Source organism: Vicia villosa, linkage group LG5 (genome assembly GCF_029867415.1).
Source record: "Vicia villosa cultivar HV-30 ecotype Madison, WI linkage group LG5, Vvil1.0, whole genome shotgun sequence".
In the NCBI taxonomy this organism is placed as follows: Eukaryota; Viridiplantae; Streptophyta; class Magnoliopsida; order Fabales; family Fabaceae; genus Vicia; species Vicia villosa.
Genome location: NC_081184.1, coordinates 138,544,149 through 138,564,336, shown reverse-complemented (window position 1 = coordinate 138,564,336; position 20,188 = coordinate 138,544,149). Strand labels below are relative to the sequence as shown.

At 31.7% G+C, this 20,188-nt stretch overlaps 2 protein-coding genes across 3 annotated transcripts; both read right to left on the bottom strand.

Annotated features, from left to right (window-relative positions):
- Nucleotides 1–1,222: 1,222 nt before the first annotated feature.
- Nucleotides 1,223–2,527, bottom strand: LOC131607510 (F-box protein At1g61340). Of its 2 annotated transcripts, XM_058879512.1 has the most exons (4): nucleotides 2,465–2,527; nucleotides 2,141–2,340; nucleotides 1,943–2,017; nucleotides 1,223–1,845 (listed from the first exon to the last, which is right to left on the bottom strand). In XM_058879512.1, exons 2-4 carry the CDS (start codon nucleotides 2,336–2,338, stop codon nucleotides 1,648–1,650), a joined length of 471 nt encoding a protein of 156 aa, XP_058735495.1. In that variant the 5' UTR covers nucleotides 2,339–2,340; nucleotides 2,465–2,527; the 3' UTR covers nucleotides 1,223–1,647. The 2 variants fall into 2 exon arrangements, with proteins under 2 accessions (XP_058735495.1, XP_058735494.1); XM_058879511.1 differs by having other exon boundaries at nucleotides 2,141–2,527.
- A 16,606-nt stretch (nucleotides 2,528–19,133) lies between these two features.
- Nucleotides 19,134–20,137, bottom strand: LOC131602736 (thioredoxin-like protein YLS8). The gene is made up of 2 exons (XM_058874910.1): nucleotides 19,871–20,137; nucleotides 19,134–19,709 (listed from the first exon to the last, which is right to left on the bottom strand). Exons 1-2 carry the CDS (start codon nucleotides 19,988–19,990, stop codon nucleotides 19,401–19,403), a joined length of 429 nt encoding a protein of 142 aa, XP_058730893.1. The 5' UTR covers nucleotides 19,991–20,137; the 3' UTR covers nucleotides 19,134–19,400.
- Between the last annotated feature and the right edge of the window lie 51 nt (nucleotides 20,138–20,188).

The following is a 20,188-nucleotide window of genomic DNA, read 5'->3' as shown; positions in this document are numbered from 1 at the left end:
TGCTGAAATCACAACAAAACAACAAAAAAGTAGTATGAAAATGATAACAAAAAAATCCTCAGAAAGAACAAAGTTTAAACCTTCAAAGGAAGAGGAGATGAAAGAGTAATTGCTTTTAAAATCTAGAAAATCTGAAGGATATGAAAAAAATGCAAGAGATTTATTAGAATCACTTAGCAACCAACAAAACCAAAAGAACAAGTATTCTTAGAGTTGATTGAAAAATGAAGGATTGAAGAAGCAAATAAAATTTAATCTTTTTTATACTGATTTCAACGAAATCAGTATAAAAATAAGAAAGATGAAGAAGAAGCACTGAATGGAAAAAAAAAAAAAACTTATGTTTTGAAAAAAAAAAAAAAAAAACTTATGCAAGTGATAGAAAATTAGGTTAACCATTTAAGAATTGGTTTTTTATAATGGGTACCAGTTTTAATTTGGTTCAATGAAATGGTTTTGGGTCAGTTTTTATGCAAAATGGTTTGGGTTTTTAAAATGGTCCACCAAATTTTCTATATCGGTCTATGGAAACCGGTTATTTTGCACACCCCTAATAAATAAGACCGGAGAGAGTAGTTTTTTTCTAATGAAATGGAAGGCATCTAGTGGTGAATAGATAAAGGGACATCCTAATCCTAACCTATGTTCTTTGAAGATTATCCTTTAAAAAAAGCCTATATTAATGACAAAGATAAACAATAGTACATCAATTAGCCATTCATAAATTTGAGGCTTTCTGATGGCCCCCATTCATAAACAATAGTACATCAATTAGCCATTCATAAACTTGATGTTTTCTAATGGCCCCATAGATATAGATTTATATTAACAATAGTGAACCAAAAGAGAGAAAGGGATAGCACTGCAGTCTTCAAGTCTAAATATATTCATTCAAACTGAGTCAAGTATCTCAATCTAAGTTTGCCTCAAATTTTGGTGGACCATGATTGATGATTCAAATTGAGTCAATTATCTCAATCTAAGTTTCCCTCAAATTTTGGTGGACCATGATTGATGATGAAACATCCTATTGATTATTTCCACTTTACAGTGGGGCACTATTGTGCATTAGCTACAAAGACAACTTTCCTATCAAAAATAGAAAAACTCACCTGAGTTATGAACATTCAGTGTATATTTCAACTACTCCCATCAAAGGAAAATGAATCTAATACAAAGATTTTAAAGGAAAGAAAACATAATAAAAACACCAAGAGACAAATTTAATAACCAAAGGAAAAACAATAACATTAATCATTGATCAAAAAGCATAAAGAGTATGCAATTGGTATCTATACACACTCAAATTTATCAGCCTACTAGAAGGGGCAGGGCCTATGATATCTATCCCTCCAAACAAAATGCATAGAATCTGTCACAATCTATTAAGCCTATAGATGTACAGAAAACAGAAAAACAAATCAATCTTCAACCAAAGATTTGAAGATCCTGAACCTCTAAGAAACCCTTGTCTAAAGTATAGTTGTTCAATATACAAGAACAAAAAGAGCAATCTATTTACTCAACCTAATCCAAAACACAACAGAACTGTGTTTCACTTCCTCATAACTTATGCTTCTATTCTCTACAAATATACTCAAATCAAGCAAGCTAATGCTTCTCTTCCCCTCTGTGATTTTAATCAAATCAAGGAAACAGTGTAACCGAGATATCAGCAAGTTTCCTAGTACTCAACCTTGAATTAGATTTCTTCAACATCAATGGTGCATTTGGAGCTTCAATTTCATCAGAAGCATTTTCAGTATCGAACGGTGAACGAACAGCAGCAACAGTGTTTTTCTTTGGAGTACTGAACTCAAAATGCATCTGTTTAGCAATCTCACTCTGCAAAACCAAAACCAAAACCAAAAAAGTTAGAAAATTAGCACAATCAATCAATTGAATAACACAATTTGAGTCAACGTTGAAAATTAACACTTACTGCTTCTCTAATTGTTGTAGAGACTTCAAAAACTTGATCCAAATCATCATGATCCACACCACACAAAACCCTAACCTGCAATTAATCCAGAAAAAAAATCAAATTAAATTTATATAAATAAATAAATTTCAGGATAATCAAAATTGAAATCGGTAAAACTGTGAAATTAAAAACGAAAAATCAAATTGAAATACTTACAAGAACATCTTGAGGGAGGGCTTCAAGACGAGATTTCTCAGAAACAGAATTGAACTTTCCGCTGCACATTCTCTTCAATGGAGACATCACTGGAATCGATTCATCTTCACTAGAAGAAGATTCATGGTTATTGGAAACAACAACCCTCTTCCTTCCAAGTGCACGTCCATAACTGTAACTATCAAACCCTAAACCCATATCTGCAACGGTTTTTAAATCAACGCGCTCAAAAAGAGAAAAAATAAACACAGTTTAATTAATCTGTTTATTTAACTTGTTGTATGAAATAGAGAAGAAAAAATCAAAGTTGGAAATGGAGGTTACTATTTGTGTTCGTTGTTGTTGAATGAGTAAAATGAGAGTCTGCGTTTGAGGCTCGAAAGGGGGGAAACTAAACCCGTTTATATAGAACCCAAAACCCACCATATTAAGTTTTGAAATTTTTGATTAAAATTTTAAATTTTTAACTCCCTCCATTTCTAAAATTAATATATTCTATCAAAATAATAATACTAAGAACTTAAGTATTTTCTTACCGTTAATAATTACTATAATTTAATTTAATGTTTTAAAGATATTTGTTAGTGAACATTGAAAATATATTTTTGGAATTTGTAGATACCATTTATTAGTTTGACTAAAATATAGTAGTATTTTTCTTTTTTTAAGTTAAAAATTGTTTTTTTTTAATATAAATCCTAATAACTATTTGTAAAAAATTTAATATGTACTTTTAAAATACATGTTAATATTGATATAAGAAATGTAATAAAAAAAATACACATATATTTAATTAAATCAGTTTATGTAAATATTTATGAAAATAATTTGGGAATTATATGTAAAAATGACATATATACTAAATGTAATTTGATTATGACTTAATTTGATTCATTTAGGAAAACTACAATTTTTTAATTAATATATATATAAATTCTGCATTTCATATTTAATTATATTTATCATTAATTTTTTCTTTAATTTATTACTATTATTATTATTATTATTTATTATTTACTCAAAAATACTGGAAAATATGGTAAATATTTTTTCAAACTTGATAAATATTATTTATACAAATGTAATATTAAAAAAATACACTGATTTAAATTTTGTTAAATTTCATTGTAATCTAAAAGTTAATATTTGTAGCATTATTTTGGCATAGAGATTCAATTTAAACAAAAACATATTCATTATTTATGAGGTAAATTAAAAATTCTACTCATATTTTATAATTAAGCAAAATAAAAGATAATATTTTAATGTTCAGAATTATGGTATTTAAATTTATATAAAATTATTTTTATTATATTTTTAAAATTTATTATATCTCTATTTCTGAGATCAAAAGTTTAAAAAAATTATTCTCTCTTTTTTTTCTAAAAAAGATTACTTTTCAAATTAATTAAAAAAAGTAATATATTTAATTTAAAATTTAATTTATATACAGTCCAGATACAATGTATTTAAAAAGTCAATTTTTTTAATAAATAAATAAAATGAGCGGGGTAGTATTATTTTGTGAAAGTTTTCATGAAAATCTTTTAAAAAATTAATACGTTATAACAAAATAATACCAAAAAAAAACTACAGTTGTTAAACGAGAGAAAAAACGCGTGAGAGATGATGAATTTTCCCGAAGTTTCCTGGCGGTTAAATAAAAAATGTATAAAAATATAGCCGTTGTAAGATAACACGTGGCAGAGTAGGAGTAGATGAAAGTGGAAATGGACTGTGACGTGGTGCTTGGTCGGCAATGTCGGTTTCTTTTGGAACACGTTCTGTGAATGTATAGTAGTAGTACGTGTGAACATCGTAGACCAGCGTCGCACTAGATCACTGCCATGGAATCTCTATGTTGGTTACTTGCTTTTAATTGGTTGGAACTTGGAACATAAAACGTGTGGGATGACGACGTAGTCGACGGTGTGGAAAGGGAAAGTGGGGCCCACACCACATGAGTCGTCGTGGTTTGACGGAGAATTCTAAGTAGGCGGCTGACGGCTGTTTTGTTTTCCACAAGGTTTTATACCAATCCTATGCGAGGGCTTTTTTGTCTTTTAGATCTATTTGTTTTCTTCTGTGTTGTTTGATTGATTAAAAATTGAAAGTAATTGAACCCGGTGAAGAAACATCACAGCTGGTTCTTCATTGAGCAAAGCAATGAAGAAGTAGACATTCATTCTAGTACTAATTGCCCACTAAATTTGGAGATAACTACGTCTTAATTTTTGTTAATCTTAATTGCTCAACATTATTACTAATTGGGTCTGACGATTTTTACGCGTCAATCATGGTAACACTAAATTTAGAATATTACTTGTAACCAAAAAAAATTAAAATATTACTACTACTCTCTTGAAATATAATTCTAACATAATTTTTAATATAAAAAAATTATTTTTAGATTCATTCAAAAGTCAATGTTTTTAGACTATTTATAATTCAAATACATTGTTTCTTCAATCAATAAATCTAAAAAATAAAGTTTTTGGTATATTAAAGACGGGAATTAATAGTACTACAGTATATTTGTTTTATTTTTAAAAAGAATGAAATAGATTTTTTTTTTAATTTCAATAAAAATTGTTATTATACTTTTAACTATTTAAAAAATTTATATCTTTTTGATAAAAAAAATGGAGTACCCTCATTTATTCATCGGATACGAATACATATATATTAATCATATATTTATAATTTATAATAGTACTATTATATAAGTCGGTTTCCTAACATAATAGTGGCGTTGTCAATATGGATTAATTCTTGATTCATGAATTTCCTTTTACTCAAAGTCACAAGTCACGTCAACAATTACACTCGAACAAAATATATGACTTCTGATCTAACCACTGAAAACATCATAGGTCCTCTAGCATCCAAAATATCTCTTACCTTCGTCATTGATTCGGTTGGCATCAAATCTTTTATCAAGAAAGTTGTTCCGCTGCGAAGTTCATTCGAAACATCAATAGTAGTCCAAAGGCAAAAAGATGATAGACTTATCCTAGGGTTTCGAGAACACGAAAAGGTGGATGGAACTCCTAATGCAACGATTCCACGAGTCGTAACCGCTGTCATAGCCAATCATTTATTATTGGGGATCCTCATTGACGACATAAATATGTTCGACTAAATGTACCTCAAAGTCTTCATGAGATTTGGATTGTGCATGAAAGGTTTAAAACCTTGTGAAGACTGAAACTTTATAATATTCACTGACTCCTTAACTTCTCCTTGTGGAACCATAGATCTACCAGTCTTGTTCGAAGAAGGCAAAAATAAGAGAATCGTAAAAGAACACTTCTTCATCATACCGAGTGAAAACGTCAACAACTGCATCCTATGAAAGTCATTTTTGACAGAATTTGAAGCAGTGGCTTCCATGGTCGGTTTGAATATGAAATATCACAATATTTTGGGTTTGATCGTTATTGCGGCTGATTTGCATGGAGTTTTCCTCATACACAATATGATATTGAAGAAGCCCCCTCGTGACCTTCATCACCTCTGAGGGGCGAAAAGAATGTCAGTGAAGTTGTTGGCATGGTCGATCTTGACATTCAAGAAGAATAAATCTCTTAACATGATCAAGGTAGTTTGTCAACAGGAGTCAAGAATAAGACCTTAAGGCCAGTTCTAAATTGCGAGTTTGAAACTCTTTAACTAGATGATAACCCAACACGGTTGGGCCTATATAGGTGTTGATATGCCGCCCATAATGAATAAGAAGCTCGTTAGATGTCTCAGAATCAATGCGGACCTTTTCACAATCTCTCTCGACGAGATGTTGGGCATAGATTTAGGTGTGGTGTGCTATCGGTATAATATTGATCCTTCCACCCCTTATATGGCCTAGCAAAGGAGGCGCAAGTCCCCAGAAAAGATTGAAACATGAGTGTTTCTAAAAGGGTTAAATATATTAAGCCCCCTGCCTTTATAGCGAGTTTTGATTTGGGCCCCCTGGATTTTTTGTTTACTAAAGGCCCCTTATAAAACACAAATCCTGGATTTACCACACTTCATTACCACAGATGCTGACTGGGTATTATAGTAGTGGCCACGGTGGCATTTTTCTATGACTGGGACAATTTATAAACAAGCTGAAACAGAAAAAATCACTTCATCTCCAGAATCGTAACAATCTCCACAACTTCACCTCTTCATCTCCTGAATTCTTCAATCTCAATCACAACAGGAGAGTTTTGGAGACTTGCAAATGAACCATAAACACAAAATAAACAGATACAGTAAAATACACAAGTCTCTCTTCAAACCAACCTTCATTCTCTCCCTCGTAAAACAAATTAGAATCAAAACTCACAACAACCCACAACAGCACTTTCTTCATAATCACCACAATCTATTTTTCCACTCCAAATAGTAATTTTCCTTTCCCAACTTCAACACTCATCACAATATTCACACACCATTATTTACTCCTCGTCGCCGAACAGCGTCTTCATCACATCAACAGTCCTGGACTCATCTCCTATTTCAACCACCACATAACCGCCACAAACCGCCACCAAACACCGCACCCACTCGACCAACTTCACTGACCGATTTGCAGCAGCCCAGGCTAGTAATACCGCTTCCTCCGCTATCAGCATCACATTCTTTTTTCAAGCTAACAAGAAAAAAGGCTAGTATCAGTTTTGAGAACAACAATTCTTCCTCAGGCGTCAGTGTTGAGTCTGATTCCTATGATTCTATGGAAACACCTGCTAGAAGACATCACCTAATCCCCAAGGAGGTCTTAGTTCCACTCTCAATGAACCTCCATTTCCATGCTTGTAACGTGGCTCTTTTTCTCTTATCGTTATCAATTTTCAACCTTCTTTTTTTGATTTCCCTTTTTCTTCTATGATTTTCTTTTCCTTGAAATTTTATGTTCTCTGCAATTTCTTCACTTTTAGGTTAAATTGATTGAACTTCCAAATTGAAATCAATACTTCAATTTCATGAGAAACGAAATGAGTTCAAATTTCGTTCAACGACAAGATGAAGGTTTCGAAGCTGAGGACTTTGAACGAGAAATTTTTGCCGTTGCAGATCGAGTTGGAAACCCTATTTCTGTGTTCATTTGTTTTGGGGGGTAAACAACCAACATACAATACAGGTATTCATATCTTTCTCTATTTTTTCTAACTACTGTTCATTAATTTGGTCTTATTTGAAGTATAAAGGGACCGTGATTTGAAAAGATGAAGAAGGGAGATTCAAAGGATAAGGGAAGAATATGAATGGTGGCTTGGAATACGTGAGTTTTCAGAAGAAAAAAAAGTATTAAAACATCATTGCCATTTTCATCATTATCATTGTCCCAATCAGCAAACAAATGTGACCGTGGCCAATTCAATCAAAGCCCAGTCAGCAAATAGGATAAAAGGGTGTGGTAAATCCAAGATTTGTGTTTTATAAGGGGCCTTTAGTAAAAAAAAAAACTTCAGGGGCCAAAAGCAAAACACGCTATAATGGGAGGGAGGCTTAATATATTTAACCCTTTCTAAAATGGTGAAATACCGGTACCAGATACACGTACCTCTTCATTTTTTTTCATTATTTGACTTTGCGTAATATTTATGACTTTCTCAAATATCAATATAGTATACTTATGTATTTTAATTTCTTTATTATTACTTGTATATCTTAATATTATCTTTTATTTTTAAAATTTTAACAATTTAGTTCTTTACTCATACATTGTATAAGAAAACAAATATTTTTTATAACGTACATGTACCTTAATTTTATCAAAAATAACGTATCTTGTATCGATAGTAGTATCTGCACCGATGCATCATAGGATTGAAGCAACCATGAAAACAATTCAGAGTTTATTACGAGATAAACTAGGGGTGGACAATCGGTCGGTTTGGGTCGGTATCGGGCCTAAAACTTAAATCTGACGTAAACCGCGGTTTCATTTTAATGATCCAATTTCGACCGAAAATTTTTTCGGTTTTCATCGGATTCGATTAAATTGGTTAGGCGGGTAAGTCGGGTGGATTTTATCGGTTTAATATTTATTTGAATAAACTCATTAAAATGACTATTTTTTAATAAAATTTCATATATTCATTTTTTAATTGTAAAATAATAAACAAACTTTTAAAATAATTAAAGAATAATTATTTTTTATTAATTATTATTATTATGTGATAACATATTTAATATTATTGACATTATTTTTATTTTGGTCATTATCATACTTTAAACTATAAATTAAATAACATTCAAAATTTTATGGTGCAGTTCTTATATTATTGTGATAATACAAAGTTATTGTTAAACTATAAAAATGATAATAACTTGACATTATTGTGAATTTTATTTTTATACTATATTACCCTATAGTAATAAAAATAAATAAAATAAATATTAATTGAGTTCGGTCGAATTCGATTTTTGACGGATTCAAAATAATCATCTGAGCCCGACCGAAACAACCTTGTAATATTCAAATTAAACAACTAATTCAATCCGACATCTGATCTGACCCGATCCGATTGTACAAAATAACTAATGGATTGGTCGGTTTGAATCGGACGGATAAAATTTGTCCATCCCTAAGATAAATATAATGACTTCCAAATCTCTAATGACTTCCAAATCACGTACTAGTTTAAAAGGTTTTAGGAAAGTTGAGAATTTGTGTTGATTATATCCACTTCTGATAAGCTGGTAGATAGTTAGACTGATTATAAACTCTTAGTTCATAGAGTAGTTGCATACTCTCACTGGCGGTTCTATGGCCCAGCCAGCCTGGGCATGCGCCCGGGCTCAACCCCTATGTTCTTTGTACTCTTCCCAATTCAATGATCAATTTTTAGATAAAATCAGGGGCAAAACTAATAAAAAATAGAGTGTGAAAATTAAAACAGATGAATAACCAATGGTCCAGACCCAACCCAATTAATTATTTATGAATCAAAACAAAAATTAAAAAAAGAAAACTCCCTTAAAACTAAACAATGATGATTACAACAGAGGTTCTTGCTAACGAGTGTCCTCAGGGCACTTGTTAAGATACTCAATAAAGATTTTTTTTTTATAAAAGTCAATATTTTAATTTCTAATACATTTTTAATAGATTAAATACACACATTTAAAAAAAAAATACCATTTTAATTACTTAAAGAGTGCTCTGGAGCACTGATTAACATTTCCCTAATATATAGGACTTGTCTTATATATTCCTACGTCAGTATTATTTTTTATTATTAGTCATGACTATCATAAAAATAAACATATATGTTAATTCTATAACATGAATGTATTGCTTTGTTAAAACATATATAAAAAAAAAGTCCAAAAAATATTTAATGCATATACTTAAATCAAAATAAATAAAAGCAAAAACAAGTCCCTTTAGTTTATTAGAATTAATTTATTTAATCTTTTGTCTAATTTACTTAATTTATTTTAGTGTTAAAAAATATTTTAAAAAACACAAAAAATATTTTCTATTATTATTAGATTATTTATTTTATTAAAAAAATAGAAAACATGTAATTTTATTTGATTAGGTTTTTATTATTGAATAAATTTTTTATTTAATTTTGTTTTGCTACTGTTTGTTTCTTTTTTTTTAATTACTTAACTTTTAATAGTTTTATATCCCCTATATAAATTAATTGATAGAACAGTCTACTAAGGATATGAGGTTTGTAAGCTCCTCCTAAGTTAAACAGTCCATTAAGATAAGGTTTGTAAGCTCTCCTCAAGTTCTTTCTTAGTTAAGTTTATTATTAAATTTAAGACAATTAAATTCATTCATAAATTAAATAACTCAGAATCTTCTGAGAGTTCAGGTTCACATGCATTCCAACTGCATCAGTCTCTCCTTAAGTAATACATTAGTCTACAAATTCATTGAGTTGACTTTGATATTACCGGTGTCGACAACATCCGTTGAAAGAGTTTTTTCAGCAATGAGGATTATCAAGTCTAATTTGCTCAACAATTTGTAGTTCAATGACTTGATGATATGTTACACCGAGCGGGAGATATTCAAGTCTATTAAAGATGTTGATATTATTCGAACATTCACCGCAAAGAGGTCTTACAGAGGGCACTTACCTCCTAATTTTATTTAACACAATATTCGCATGTTAGGTTTCATCTCTCTTATGTAGCACACTTTATGACTATTTATATATTATGTCACATGTAATTTGCAGTTAAATTTTTTGCTCAGGCTATCTAAAATTCCTGGCTCCGCCACTGCATATTCTAGTTATTGCCAAATACCTGTGTATGAGTACGATAGAGAGAAAATGAGATTCATGAATAAGTGAGCGATAGACGGCTGACGGATGCATGTTTTGTTTTCCACACCGTTTTACCCAATAGTATACGAGGGTTTTTTTTGTCATTTAGACCTATTTGTTTTCTACTCGGTGTTGTCTGATTGATTATAAATTAAAAGTTATTGAATCAGGTGAAGAAACATAAACATCACAGCTGGTTCTTCATTGCCAAGCAAAGCAAAAGTAGATGACAGTGAGAACATACAATAAATATAGACATTCATTCTAGTACCGACTCCTCACTAAATATGGAGATAATTACGTCTTAATTTTCGTTACTCGTAATTGTTGCACATTATTATTAATTGGGTCTGACGATTATTACGCATTAATCACGGTAACACTAAGTTTAGAGTTTTACTACTCTCTTGGAGTATAATTCTAACAGAATATGTTTATTTTATTTTTAAATGAATGAAACTATTTTTTTTCGATGTCCTTTTAATATAAAAAATTGAGTACCCTTATTTATTCATTGGACAATACTTAAAATATACTAATCATATAATCAATTATGAAAAGAAAATTCACATTTATTATGAAAATTCAAACGTACACACTTGAGATCATATTTTTGTGTTTTTTTAGAAAAAGTTTCATGAAGAAATATAAAACTAATTTTAATTTATTTATTTTTTAAATGAGAGAAAAAGAAAATTAAATATAATTTATCATATTTTTTATTTTTAAAAATATTTATTTTTTAAATAAAATAACTAAATAGAATAAAATTGATAGACTTAATTGTAATTTTGGTCTTTCTATTATTTTATTTTATTTTTGGATTTTAGTTCTTCCATTTTAAAAATCAAAATTTTAGTCTATTTATTTTAGTTTTTTTTAAGATTCTAATCCCCTGGAAATTTGAAGACAATTTTAAATAACATGACGCTCACATTGATGATGTGTCAGTTATGTTAAAAAAAACTTTTTTTATTTAAGACTTAAGTTGAACATGTCATCAATATGAGCTTCATGTCATTAAAAATTGCTTTTAGATTTGCAGGAGACTAAAATCCTTAGAAAACTAAAATAAAAAGACTACGATTCCGAATTTTAAAATAGGAGGATAAAAAAAGAAAGGATGATAGAAGTACCAAAATTGCAATTAAGTCAAGTTAATTTTTTCTTATAATTTGACAAGAAAAATGAATTGAAGTTGAATGTACGGTAGAACTTTCCGAATAGTAAACAATGGAATTTGAATTTGATTTATCCTTTAGTGGGTGGTGGAGCGGCAAAAAAATCGTCAATATTCCCTTTTTTGAAGCAGTTCAGGTGAATTAATTAGTTTGGAATCTTGAAAAGAATGGTAGATTTACTGTGCATAGTGCCTATCATAATTGCATTAACAAAGCCAATGACACCTCTCATCTCAAGATTGATGAGAAATGTGACTTAATTTGGAAGATGAAGACCCATCCAAGGGTCAAGAATTTTCTTTGGCGCTTGTGTAGGACTTGTGTGCCTACTAGAATGTGCCTTCTAGACAAAAGTGTTGGGTGCCCGTCTAGCTGTGTTGTGTGTAAGAATGGGGAGGAGAATAATACCCACTTATTATTTTAGTGTCCAAAGAGTATTGATTGTTGGGAGAAGGTGAGGCTTTGGCCTACGCTTCAGCAGCTGATCAACCATGGAGGAGATTTTGCTTTTGTTGTTTTTTTTCTTTTTGCAAGTTTCTAATCAAGGTTGGAATATGTGCTTGTATTAGAAACAATGAAGGTCTTTTTGTTGCAGCTCGGACAAAGTGGTTTTCGCTTAGTACTGATGTTGACATTGGTGAAGCCTTAGGTCTTTTGACTTCTATCAAATGGGTGCTTGATCTTGATTATGAAAACGTGGATTTCGAGTTGGATTTTAAAAATATTATGGATAGTGCGATCACTCCAAAACCAAACGACTCAGATTTTGGTGCTATTTCTCGCAAATGTCATCTCTTATTGACTTAGTCATTTAGGAACTTTCATGTTAAGTTCATTAAGAACAAAGCTAATGAGGTTGCTCATACTTTGGCAAGGACGACTCTATCTCTTGCTAGTTTTCACATTTTTAACGATGTTCTAACATGTATCCAAAATATTATTATTAATGATATGTTTTAAGTTTATCCTGTAAAAGAAGAAGAAGAAGAAGAAGAAGAAGAAGAAATTCATAGTTTTGTTAATTTTTTCGCGTCGCAAGATATTTGAAGAGGTGAGATAAGGATAAGATGTTTGTATCTCAAATGTACATTTAGATTGATTAAGAGTAAAATGTTTAAAAAGAGTTGGTTTTATAAAAAAAACTATTGTGTGTGGTTAAAACATAGGGGGACAAATATCACATTAATATTGAGTTTGATATTAATAGACATTCATCAAGTTATGAAATTCATATAGTATGGTCAATATATTGATAAAATGGATAATATGGTTGGTGGTGCACTTGAGATGAATATGTCTTATACCCTGAGTATAGTGAAGATGAAATACTCTTGAATGAGAAAGGGTAGAGTTTTTATTGCATGTTGAAGAAAGTAAATCAATTGTTGTTTGACGGATCATTGATGTTGTTAAGTTGCAATTGCACGACAATGTCAAGTAGTATAATAAGATCGAACTCACAGGAAGATGTGTATGAGTATTAAACTTTATGTTAGCGGTATTTAGCTAAAGGGATTGCAATATTGGTTGGTTTAGTGCAAATTGAAAAATTAATAGAGAGTAATAACAGGACACATGGTTGTGATCATCCACCAAGACTTACCCAATTGATTATCTGAATTTGAACACAAGAACATCTAAGAAATCTCTCTACTACAAATAACCTCATTTCACCTCGGACGCGAATGGGAGATAATTCTGGTTACTCAAGCGAGGTTACAAAGGGTGACATGAAAACCTGCCACTTTACCCCTCTATTTTAAAATAACGGAGAGGAAAGGTGGCAGTGGTCATGAGTTAGATCCCTAACAACTGTATTTTTTTTATTTTCAAAACTGCACTACTTTTTACCTCAGATTTTTAATAGTAACCGAGGGTTAAAGTCATGTTTACAAAATTTTAATTTTAACCTATTTTTTCTCTCGTTTTAATCTACAAAGCATCAAACTTATTGACAAATTACAAATCTTCCTTCTCATTATTATCAACAACAACAAAATCAATATAATCTTTAAACATTAAATCTCAACAACAAAAAACAACAACAAAATTCATGGAATCATTAAACACTAAATCTCAACAACAACAACAACAACAACAAAACACAAATAAACAAAATCAATAGAATTGTTTAATACTAAATTTCAACAACAATAATATTAAACATTTTACTACAGCTAACATTAATAAGTTACTCTCATGTTTTCCTAACTAGAAAAAAGATTAAACATTAATAAAACAACCTTGAAATATTTCTCTGGTCTTGCTTTCATATCATTTTTTTCAATAGGTTAAGTTTAAATTTCAGAACTTAGCATTCAAGATGGATAATTGTGGGATTCATGTTATGATTGGCTAGTGAGAGTTTCTCGCGAATCACTAATATTTCATGTGAATTGATGAGTTGGCAATGTCTTGATTATTGTTACCTTATAAATGAACGACAAAGATTCATTACTTTATTTTTTCATCAAATTGGTCATAAATAAAAAAAAATGCTGCTTTACCTCTCAGTTTTTAGCAAAACGGAGGTAATAAGTCGTGAAATTTTTAAAAAAAATTTAAAGGTGATAAAATGTAATTTCTGAGATTCGAAGACGTGTGCTCTAAATATTTTACTCCTCGATTTTCAACAAAAATGAGGTAATAGGTTTTAAAAAATTTAAAAGGTGATAAAATGTAGTTGCTGGGGTTGGAAGATGTATCCTCTAAATACTTTGTTAAGTAAAATCAAATGTAAGTATTGTGTTTTATCATATCCACAGGAATTGGAGCGATATAAAAACCGTTTAACAATTTCTATAAATTTAAGTGGATATGTTACAGTATATTATGATATTACAATTATAAAAAGTGAATCTCCCAACTGAGCTGAGTTCTGCTCTTTTTATAGTAGTTTTGGCCGCCTAAGTTTGCTAAGCGAAGTGAGGTTATCTTAGCGAAGTACCATTCTTTATGTGGTATGAAAACCAACAAAGTGATGAAGTCAAACCAGAGACACCACCAAATGCATTCTTAAAGTGTTCCAAATGTGATGAAAAGGAGGTACAAATTAAGATGCTTATGAAGGATGACACATACAATAAGGAGATGATGAAGAACGTCTTGAAAATGTTGAAGATGCTTTTTTATGTCATGATATGTTTAATTCTGATTATTGTAGTGTTGATTTGTATGTTGTTTAAAAATAGGTGATCTTAGTTTATGTTAAGGTTAAAGTTGTAAGACATGGATTATGGTACTTTGATGTAATCTTTTGATGACAATTGCATATTAATATCAGTTTTGCTTAGTTTTGGATATATCTGGCTTCTAGTTTTGTTTCAATAATTTAATACCATGTGCAATTAATAAATAATTAAGGACAACTTTGATACATTTTAATAAGAAGTAGGTCCTGATTGATACAATCTAAAATGAAAGAGGACCTACATGTTACAAGTTAACAGCAGAATATATCATTAATATAGCATTCAAATTCCTAATTTATAGCATTCATAATATAGCAGATACAACATTCAGAATATACCATCCAAAATATTGTTATAACTCTAGAATATACTTCCAAAATACATAATAGATGATCCTAAAGATTTAAAATAAGCATAGATACATCATACTCCCAAAGTACATAATTAGTGGTAAAAAAACAGAATTCTTGCAAACTTTATATGTGGACTTTCTCTTATAAGGCATCTTTGGTCTCTGAGATGTTGGTGGCTGAAATGCTGCTATTGGTCTTTGTGTAGCCCTTCTCATGGCAAGTAGCTGAGAAACTGTGATGGAATGACGTGTTTGTACTCCTTGGTTTTGGGCTGATTGTCTTGTCTGAACCCTATGATTTGGTTGGGAACTGCTAGTGGCATTTTGAGATTGCCTAGTTTGAACTCTCTGAGTTGGCTGAGAATGAACAGTTGGGATTGCAGTGGTAGGTGTTTGGGCTTGACTTGTTTGGGCTTGACTTGTTTGGGCTTGACTTGTTTGGGCCTGACTTGTTTGGATTGTCTTGGTGAAGAAGGACATCATCTGAATCAGAAAACCTTAGTCCTGAAGCAATATCATGACTGTCAGGTTATTTTTCAATATGATCTTCAGGTTTTGCATCAGTTGAGTCATCTAAAACTACTCCAGGTTGTGGCTCAATTGGATCATCTAAAATATCTCGAGGTTGTGGCTCAATTTGATCTTCTAAAACTACTTCAGGTTGTGCATCAGTTGGATCATCTAAAACTACTTCAGGTTGTGGCTCAATTTGATCATCTAAAACATCTCCAGGTTGTTGCTCAATTGGATCTTCAAAAACTACTTCTGGTTGTGCATCAGTTGGATCATCTAAAACTACTTCAGGTTGGGCATCAGTTTGTGGCTCAGTGGGTTTATTTGAAACTACTTCAGCTTATGGAACAATTGGTTCTTCTGAAATTACTTCAGGTTGGGAAATAGGGTGAACAATGTATATAACAACCTTTCCATTACTTTTTTGCCCAGTTCAAAGCTTCTAAAGCACCAAAGTCATCTTCTAGTTTCTTCAATGTTCCAGCAAAGTCGTACCAAATTTCAAGACATCCTGGATAGTTCAACTCCTTAACAGCCGTCAACATCTCAAAGTAACTCCATCGATGACCATCAAACCTACCGTCTGCCACTTCCCCTTCTATGTAGTTATCACCAACAAAAAATCTCCCATGATGAATTTCAACATAAAAAATATCTAAATCCATTTTTCCTAATAATGACACATAAACCCTAATATCAACAACAGAACCACATGCAATGAATCGTTAAGTTAGACAGAATATAACATACCTCAGTGTCTCGATTTCGTCAGCTTCAATTACGCCTTCGTCTTCTGCAAGTACCTTCAGCAAGTAGCTTCAATGACCTGCTTCTCCTTCGTCTTCGCCTCTAACGTTTCCTTTCACTGATTTTAAATTAGGATTTAACAAATGCAATTTGTTCTTCTAATTGTAAGTTTCAGCCTTTAAGTGAGTTAACATACACAGTCAGTAAGGTTAAGTGACACCTAAACACCGTTTGTGCCACATCACGTTTTTTGGAACAGAATCTGACGTTAGTCAACTTAAAGGACTTAGTTGTAGCGAAATCAACATAAGGGATCAAAGTGTTACAATTAAATAACTTAAAGGACCACGGGGGAAATTTAGCCTATATTTTAATTTTAACTTCGATACGCATCAATTTGCACCTGTATTCTTGAATATGTATTTCATTACATTCTAGATAAACATCTTCGAAATAAAGGTAACATTTCATTTGGGGTGTTGTCAAAAACAAATATGTTGTGTGTTTTTGAATGCGTTCGAAAATACATGTGGTAGCAATTTATAAGGTGCCTCTAACAATTCCTTTTTAGTAATGTTTCATATTGGTGGCCCTCTAAATCTTCCCTTCTCAATAGTTGGACTTGGCCCATTAGTATTATTTGCTCCAATCAAGTATGTTTATAAAAGAGTTTTTCATCTCAATCTTTGGATTTGGCCCATTAGTATTATTTGCTTCGATCAAGTATGTTTATAAGAGTTTTTCATATGTATTCACTCGTGATCAATATGTTTCGATGATCAAATATTTTGTGCTACAAGAGGTAATCAATCAATTTTTAACTAATTGTCATTAGTAAAGATTACAATTTCGTCTCAAGTCTGATTTAATCTCCTCATTAAGAGATGGAGCATGAGTAAAAATTCTCTATCAAACGTCTAGTCTATGTGAAGCTCCCTGTTAAAGGTAAGACCCGTGAGTAAAACTCCATATAAAAGGTTAAGTTTAGGTGAAGCTCTCCATTAAGGGTTGAAGCATGAGTAAAACGCTTTATAAAAGTGTGAATCTGGATGAAGATCTTCATTAAGGATAGAAGCATGAGCAAAACTCCCTACCAAAGAATGAACTCAATGAATCTCTCTATTAAGGCTTGAGGCATGCATAAAACTCCGTCTCAAAGGTCATGTATGGGTAAAACTCTTGTAAATATTGAACATATATAAAAATTTAGTAAACAAGGTCAAATATGGAGATAAAACTCTCCCCATAGATAAATCATTGAACAACCAAAAGTTGAGGGTTAATAGTGCTTCCAACTCTGAGCAAATAAAGACGGAGTTTTTATGTGTCCAACCAAGACAACATATTTCAAACTTGGTAGTAAATTTTGAACATGCTCAAATCCTTAATATTAAACATGACAAATACATGCTGAGATGCTTATTAAAAGGCATATTTTCCACATTGCTGCTACATATACTCAACAATAGAACAGTGACGAGATGCAAGTAATGAATAAATATGATCCATCAGAAATGAGTCAGGTACATTGATGGAAAGTGAAAATATTCTCAAAATACATTTAAGAACATTCTTCAATAAAGTAACAATCATGTGTCAAAGATAATATGCAAAATTGATTCTTGAATATTAGTCAAAGGAGTTTTAAGTTTCAACTATGCGCAAATAGTAACATTCTCGGGAAAAAAGTTTCAAATTCTCATGCTTAAGTCTAAAATATCACCGTTTAGTCGTGTGCATGAGTTAAATTTTCCAAAACTGCATTCTCATAAGATATCAATTTAAACAATTATATACAAATAAGTATAATTATGCTCTAGGGTTGTGACTACCATAAACATTTTACAACCTCGGCTCATTTACTTGATCACACTGATACTATTTTAGTTCACTTACTCGAACATGTACTGGACCATATTGTCACTATCTCGGTCATTTATTCGGTCACACTGTTACCATTTTAGTTCACTTACTCGACCATGTACGTGACCATAATGTCACTATATCTTAGTCATTTACTCGGGTCACACTGTTACTATTTTAGTTCACTTACTCGACCATGTACGTGACCACAATGTCACTATCTCGGTCATTTACTCGAGTCATATTGTTACTATTTTAGTTCACTTACTCGAACATGCACTTGACCACATTGTCACTATCTCGGCCATTTATTCGGTCACATTGTTACCATTTTAGTTCACTTACTCGACCATGTACGTGACCACAATGTCACTATCTCGGCCATTGTCACTATCTCGGTCACACTGTTTCTATGTTTTTTCACTTACTCGACCATGAACGTGACCACATTCTCACTATCTCGGCCATTGTCACTATCCCGGTCAATTACTCGGTCACACTGTTACTATTTTAGTTCACTTACTCTACCATGTACATGACCACACTGTCACTATCTAGGTCAATTACTCGGTCACACTGTTACTATTTTAGTTCACTTACTCGACCATGTACTTGACCACATTGTCACTATCTCGGCCATTGTCACTATCTCGGTCAATTACTCGGTCACACTGTTACTATTTTAGTTCACTTACTCGACCATCTATGTGACCACATTGTTACTATCTCGGTCATTCTCCGACCATTTCGACACACAACCTCTCATCTGACCCAATATATCATTTATAACTCCCCCAAACAAAAACGTTTTTCTTCCATAAAGAGTGAAATTGGCCTCATTAAAAAAAGACTTAGATTCAGAACTAGCAGTTAAAATTAGAACTTCAATTTTCTCGACCAACTAGGTTTATCACAAAATCCTCGGAGAAGATAACCCAAGTCCATGTTGGGCATATACAGAGCATATCAGTTACAGTTTAAGATGACATACAAATAAATGTGTAAACTGATATAGTTCAATAACAATTATACACACATAACAAAGGGTGAACCAAATAAAGTAAGTTTCGGAACAGAATGAAAATCGAGTTGAGCATACATACATATATCCCAGTAGAGAGATTGATATATTTAGTAACGGTACTTGGTGGAGTAATCTTTAGGCGCAATGACAAGACCACGTCCTTTCCTCGCACCTCTATAAACCGTCTCAATGATGTCAATAAACTCCTGTTTATCCTTCATAGCCCAATTGATCTTGTTGTTGTTTCCGGTGCCAAGATCTATCATGATGTGCTTGTTTCTAAAGAAGAACATAACTGTGGAAGGGTCATATAGCTCATACATAGTGTTAAAATCAGGCACCTCTGTGATATCCACAAGATATATCACAGCAAAGTTCTTTATTGTTTCTGCAACAGATGACAGCACCTCATCCATCTTCACACATGACAAACAAAAAGAAGAAAAAAATCAAACAGCAGAATTAACCTAATTAATGCAAATTTTCTCAACTTAACTTGTATCAATCAAAAATCAAGAATTTGCATATGATGAAGGTGAAAGAAACTAACATTAATTTATACGAGAAATTTTCTAACCTGCATACAAGTTTCATCCCAATCGTGGCCAAAACGGATGACAACGAGACGTTCCTCTTCGGCGAGGATGGCCTGATCAACGGCCCATCCTGAGTGCAAGTGAGGCAACATGTACGACATCTTTCTTCTTCTTTACTTTACCACTGCTCTCTAATGCGAATTTCCCTTTTTCTAAATTAGGGTTTCTACTTTCAAGAACAACACACAGATGTGACAAGAGATAAAAATCGCTTATTCCTTTCTTTTGTTCTCAAAAGAGCTGTTGAGAGAAATTTGTCAAGATGATAATGATAATAAATAATTAAATATCCAAATTGG

Bases quoted from the DNA above. Each gene is read 5' to 3' on its own strand.
- LOC131602736 (XM_058874910.1), bottom strand. From the start codon at position 19,990: ATGTCGTACATGTTGCCTCACTTGCACTCAGGATGGGCCGTTGATCAG. The intron at 19,710-19,870 runs GTTAGAAAATTT...TCATGTGTGAAG, and splicing joins GGGATGAAACTTGTATGCAG to ATGGATGAGGTGCTGTCATC.
- LOC131607510 (XM_058879511.1), bottom strand. From the start codon at position 2,338: ATGGGTTTAGGGTTTGATAGTTACAGTTATGGACGTGCACTTGGAAGG. The intron at 2,018-2,140 runs GTAAGTATTTCA...GATTAATTGCAG, and splicing joins CCCTCCCTCAAGATGTTCTT to GTTAGGGTTTTGTGTGGTGT. The intron at 1,846-1,942 runs GTAAGTGTTAAT...TTGGTTTTGCAG, and splicing joins CTACAACAATTAGAGAAGCA to AGTGAGATTGCTAAACAGAT.